Source organism: Pteropus alecto, unplaced genomic scaffold (genome assembly GCF_000325575.1).
Source record: "Pteropus alecto unplaced genomic scaffold, ASM32557v1 scaffold14, whole genome shotgun sequence".
Taxonomy (NCBI): domain Eukaryota; kingdom Metazoa; phylum Chordata; class Mammalia; order Chiroptera; family Pteropodidae; genus Pteropus; species Pteropus alecto.
This window is the reverse complement of record NW_006436810.1, coordinates 10,081,948-10,088,253: the sequence shown is the minus strand read 5'-3', so window position 1 is coordinate 10,088,253 and position 6,306 is coordinate 10,081,948. Positions and strand designations below refer to the sequence as shown.

The 6,306-nt window shown below is 42.2% G+C and overlaps 1 protein-coding gene across 1 annotated transcript in view; it reads right to left on the bottom strand.

Annotated features, from left to right (window-relative positions):
* Nucleotides 1-585, bottom strand: part of LOC102887923 (ovalbumin) — a 9,695-nt gene extending 9,110 nt beyond the window's left edge. The window contains exon 1 of the mRNA XM_015590779.1: nt 418-585. Coding sequence (XP_015446265.1) covers nt 418-585 — 168 coding nt within the window. The remainder of the gene's footprint in view (nt 1-417) is intronic.
* Nucleotides 586-6,306: the final 5,721 nt, after the last annotated feature.

Sequence of the window (6,306 nt, the reverse complement as noted above, 5' to 3'; positions counted from 1 at the left end):
ATTATTGATTAAGTTAAAACACTGGTGATCTCCTTGGAAGTGTACAGATTATAAATACTTGCAAAACATTCTTTATGTGACCCACAAGGCCTTGGGCACCTAAGGATGAATATGGGTGGGGGTCCGGGGAGGACTCCCAGGTTTGTGTGGGCCAGGTTGGCCTCATCAAGTACCTCTTTCTGTTCAGCCTCTGCTCTGTGCACTCATCCCCTGCCCGCCAGAACGGAGCTACGGGAAATCTTACCTTATGCACCTATTTTTGAAAAAGCCAATTTGATAGTCAACCTTAAGTGAAGATGAACATTCTCCTGGTGTTGACAGAATTGGACATCTACAAAATCTCCATAACAAAACAGAGTTTTAAAATCGTCATTTGATTGTCTTCTAGACATGGCTGCAGGTGAGTTTGTGACATACCTTTTCCATCTGAGATGCACTGTCACCTCTGGCCCCAAAGAGCACCAGAGCCAGCGCGGACAAGAGACCCAAGGGAGAGAAGACGAGATTCTCAGTCGTGTGGTCGTAGCTCATCTCCTTAAAGACATCAAAGCAGAGATGCGCGTTTGCTGCACTGAGCGAGCCCATTCTTCACCCGGGTTCTGGAATACAAAGGTGACCAACGACCACAAAGATGTAGGTCAAAATGCCACTACTGAGCAGTTTATTTCAAAGTAGGAAGATATTCCTGTTTGTGAAAACTAAAATGCTCAAAATGGGGCTTCTGAAAAGCAAAAAGAACACAGATCGTGGAACCAAATGCGTTTGCAATTCCGCCACATTCTGGCTTGAGGACCGTGGGCCGATTATTTAAGCTCTCTCAATCTCCATTTTCTTTTTTGAGGAAGTGGCTGAGTAATAGCTTCTATTACTCAGGATGAATGTGAGAATTAAAGTACGTAAGTTTGTGAAGCTCCCAGAACTGCGTCCACATATAGCAGGTGGTCCAATGTGTCAGTGAATATTGTCATATTGTCATTATTGTTAATTTAGGTCAGTGGGTTATGTAATGGCAAAAAGAACAAGGTTACAGTTTTGAGCCCGGGAGAGGCATGACCTCACTGAGTCTTTCAAAAATACACAAAGGGGCTGACTGAGAGAGAGAGAGTAAGGACACATCAGCGAAAGCCCATTCCCTCCACCGGAGAGACATCTCTAAGTGCATCTCTCCCCACAGTGGGTTGGCAGTGCCATCGACGTATGTAACGAAGCAGATGATAATATGTATTTTTTAAAGAGGGGAATACATATCATTAAGCATGTGAGAGTCCTACAGAATTATTGTCTCACTTTCTTCCATGAAACCATCCTCAAATATTTATTGAGAAAAACAGAGCTCCCTGTTCTGGGGCTTGTGGGGCTGCCAGCGGCCACCTTGGCCTGATGCCTTCAAGTGGCCGCTCACAACCACACCCGGGCTCAGGAGCTGGGAGCCTCCCCAAAGGAGCCAACTCAAAGTCATAGGTGTTCCAGGAAGGGCAGTCGTACGTTCCTGCCTGTCTTCCTTTGAGCACTAAACCTTCCCTTGCCCTTGGCACCATCGAAAGGAAGAGGTAGGAGGGTAATAGGAAACCTCAGCATCTCTGCTTCTACCTGGTGGAATTTGGTCCTGGGACCCCAGGTACTGTAGAATCACATTCTGCATCTCTCTTCTCTGGGAAGGGACTATTTGATGGCCTCTTGAGATTCATGCTAGGACGAGGATGAGAGAGACGCTAGAATGCAAAATTTAAGGCAGCTCTCACTTTACTGTGTTGATCCTTCTCTTCCGTGACCCTGTCCCTGAGAACGAGTACCTCCTTCAGTATTGCTTCCCTGGGAGTCTTGCTTGTCTCATACCACTGGGACCCTGCCAGGGACACCTGGTCAGGGTTTAGGATACAGGAGGCTGCAAGTCCTTATTTTTGGTAGCTGTACTGTTATCTTATATTGCACTACAAGTGCCTTAAGGGGCTTCTATTTAGATATTAAAATGAGAGAGAAATTCTCCCTTGTGTGCTGTTGATGCAAATGGAGTATCTCAGTCTTAGGAAAGTCAAAAGTCTTAGGAAAATGCCTTGTTTGTCCTGCGTGTCCTAAAAGGGGTAGAGACTTGATACAGTAAGGTTCCAAAAAGAGCATCTGAAAAGGAGAACTCGTAGCTGCTGGTTTTAAGTGAGAATATAAGGAGAAAAGTCATAATTCTTTCTTCTGAAGGATTTAACTTATATAATGTCTTGCCAATATCCGGAGGCCCAGCAGCAACACCTCTTGGCCTAGGGGTGTGGTTCCAATAAAGCAGCCTTAAGAATTCCTACACAGAGAAGAACATGTTTAAATAATTTGGCTGGATGGATGGTTGACGTTTTATAGGGACCAGAAATGTTACCACTTGCTTGAAAAGCTATCGCCCTTCTCATCAGCATGAAAGTAAAATCTTCTAAGACACTAACATATTTCTGTTGCGTCCTTGTCATATAACTGGAAATGGAATGGGGATAGGGAGAAAATTGGGGGTCGGATGGGGTTCAAGCTTACAAGGAAGTAGAAATAGATGTACAGACCAGAACCTCTCTCTCCGAGTCTATGAGGCACTTGACCTGTTGGTTTTTTTCTTTCTCACTTTCCTTTTTGGGAAGCTTGCCTCCTGGTAACTCACATGGTCACCCTACAATCAAAAGCCATTCTTGGGCTATAGAAAAGTATCCTACTTGGATGCACGGAATCCAAGGAATACGTTTGCGCTGCTGAAGGGACAATTAGTTGAAATGGCCAATCGTAGGTCTCTATAATGGAGAGCTTTTAAATCAGAAAAACTTGAGTTCTAACATGAACTTTGCCTATTACCTACCACGCATGTGAGTAACTTATTTAACTTTTCTGAATTTATTTATAAAATAGGAATCATAGCAGATATCTGGCAAGGTTGTTGTGATCATGGAAATCCAACTTCTAAATGGAAAAAATATTCAATAAGGTTATCTTCCTTCCCTCTTCTAGGGACCGTGGATTTAACTCAAAGAGTCGCAGACTTGAGAAGAAAAGTATCAGGTCCCCAGATTAATTCTACAAATGGGGAACTGAAGTCCTCCTAGCTGGGATACATGACACACTCAAGTCCACAGAGCTGGAAAACATCAAACTCAGAATGAACATCCAGCTTTCCTGACTTACTGTCCAATCCCTCTCCCTCTATTTTATCGAAGAGAAACAAAATCTTAAAAAAAAGAGTGTCTAAATTGCTACTGCATGGCACAATTTCCCCTGAGGTGTTTGTAGGCATTTATGAACCAATTTCTCATTCGGCCTCAGTTCAACTGTCCTTGAAGTCCTTTCCCCAAGCTAAGAATCAGATTGGTGATGGGAATGGCTCTTTACAATACCGGGAACCGCGACATCAAAAAGCTCACTCAGTGTGCACGAAAAGCTAAAAGCAGAACCACTCAGCCCTGTTGGAAATGTGCAGCTCCCCACCCCCCACCCCCACACCATGGCACCGCACTACCCTTTTCCCTGGGTTACAATGAAGTCTTTTTCTCTACACTTTCTGAGACATGTCATCACCAATTACAAAAGTCATGTTAAAGAAGGTACGATTTAGGGTTTGCGTTTTTACCTTGTCTTCAGGTTGGCCAAAGTTCTGCCTGGTGAGCCCAGCGCTGTGTCTGCAACCCACAGACACTCACGGCACTTGGGAGCCACAGCTTGCTCCTCCCATCTCCTCAAAATTTCGTTGCACAAGTCACTTTTCCTTGTATTGCGAAGTGATTTAAAGTATTTATACAAAGGTGTGGAGAGCGAGCAGCTGGCGTGTACACAGTAAAACACACTGCTTTCCTGGGTCAACGAAGTGACTCAAGAGATGTAGGAAAAAAATGAATGAAACATTTAATGCAGTGGATGGTGTATAATAAACGGAGTGCTCTTTCATAATTACACAATGTGTGAAATATTTAAAAATTAAACGTAACGCGTGTGGGTATGTCACACATACCCTGGCTATAACAGCAAAGCGTCGGGGTTTAGAAGCCAGAGAGGAGACATTTTTGCCTTGGGACCTGGTGACAGGTTTTTTTTCTCTGACTCCTGAGAGGAGACATGGTGAATGAAATGCTGTTCTCTTTGGCAGAGAGGAGACTAGGGATGGAGTAACCCGTGCTGAGAAAGGATTTCAAACTCATCGCATGGCGAATGCAGGAAGGGTACCCACGCGAGCTACAGATCAGCTGTAGCTCCAACTCAGAGGCGGATGGGCTATCTCGGACTGTGAGAAATGAAGGGGCCTTCGACAGCATCTCCTCAGAGGTTTTCGGCCCCAGCTAAGAAGTACTTTTCACACTGTGATCGAGAGTTATACGTATTCAAAACTAAAACAAGAGTTTCACAAAAAATACTTCCCTGACTACTAATGATGCATTCTGATTATTTCCTTTTCTATTCTCTCCTTTTTCAGGTTTTGAACACTGGTGGTAATTCACTAAATTGTTTTCTCAATCTGCTAATGAGTCCCATCCCACAGTTGGAAAACACTGATCCAGCCCAATTGCCTCATTTTGCAGAGAAAACTAAACTTAGATAAGTTTAATATAACTAGGCACACACTTAACACAATACATAAAAAGGATTAGCATTCTCAAATTTATTGATACGGAGAAATAACACATATAAATTGTTTGTATTCAACCACAAAAAGTTTTGTCTAAATATTGATAGTAGCTGTCCTGGTTGGGTTAATTCATGTCATCTGAATTCCTTAACAACTTTTGACTTTTAAAAAACTTTTTTATTTTACCCCTACAGAATAGACTACAATGCCTTAAAAGTATTTTTCTCTAAAAATAAAGGCACGTGTTTTTGCCTTTTTCATAAAGAACCTCCCCCCAACAATTTAGTATTATCACTAAATTGTACCAGCTCTTTTACTCACATTATATACAGACACATTCATACATGGAGAGAAAGGCTTCTACTTTTAAAAACAGTGTCTAAACTACAAATATTTCCAGAGAAAGAAGAAGCTAATTAATAGAAGATAAAATTCGAAGCTATGAAAAAGGGGAAAAAAGCAGTATTTAGGTCCTTTGTATTTCCATTAAATGACCCCTGATTTGTGTAGGTAACAAAAAGACACCAAATATCATCATAACAGGGAATAAATCCAATAGTGTTTTTTTTTTAAGCTTACAGTAAATTTTACAAGATTATTTTACGCACAAGAATAAAAACTTGGCTTGCGGTCTTTACAAAACACAATTGGCAAATGCCCACCCTACCAGACATTTAGACAGTATTTGGCTTTACCCTAGCGAGGATAAAAAAGAAACGGCACACAAGCCAGTCGAAAAATGCCCCGTGGTACCGTTTGGTTCTCAGATTCTCAGAAGGGGAAGGGGACAAATGAAAGAACCTGCTCACGTATAACGGCAGTGAGAGGCATCCTGGATGGTGGACCACGTTCTCAAGGAAAGCTGGACCGCTCTCTTCCCTGAAGCAGTCCCTCCTTCGAGTTGAGGACTCTTGAGCAAAGGAAAAGGGATTTATTTATTCATCCTGATCTGGGGAGAAATTAACTTCTGGACGATTCAAAATCTCCTCTAGATTCTCAAAGAAACATACCTTGAATCGGATTTCCACCAATTTAGAGAATTTCACTTCTCTCATATACAGTCCTGAGGAGGATTTGGAGTCCAGAAAAAAGAGAGTCACAATGGAAAAAGGACCCTACCGATTTCAGAGATTTTTAATTCATCTATAGATGGTGCTGCCCAAGTGACCCTTTAAAAAACAGTTAATAATTCACTAGATGGCTCTTCGCAGAACCAGAGGGTTATTTGCAAAGTGTGTGTTCAGTTATTGCCTTGCTATTGTTATCTGTAAACACTGTTAACAAAAGAACATATGCTGGTTTCTCCTGCCTATTAAGTCCCTTGTCTGTGAACACTCTGATTAATAGCTGGGAGTGAGGGTGTGTGCGTCCCTGCCTATTGTCCTAGATGTTTAGAGGGACAGATCATTGTATGTGGTCACCCCAGAGCCCTAATTCCACAGAAATCGCACTTGTCTAATAGACCATGGCTTTCACATTTGGTTCTTTAAGCAACAATGAAAGGCATGCATCCAAAAGGCCCTAATTTGGGTTTTTGTGCCAAGGATTTTTAACCTAGAGGATCTATGAATGGAATGCAAGAGGTCTTTGAACTTCTTAAAATTATATACACAAATTCTTGTATATGCACAGTTTTGATACTTTAAAATCCGATTCTTAAAGGGAGCATTTACTCCAGAAAGGAGAGGACCATGACAATACAAACGTCCAGGGGTCTCAAACGT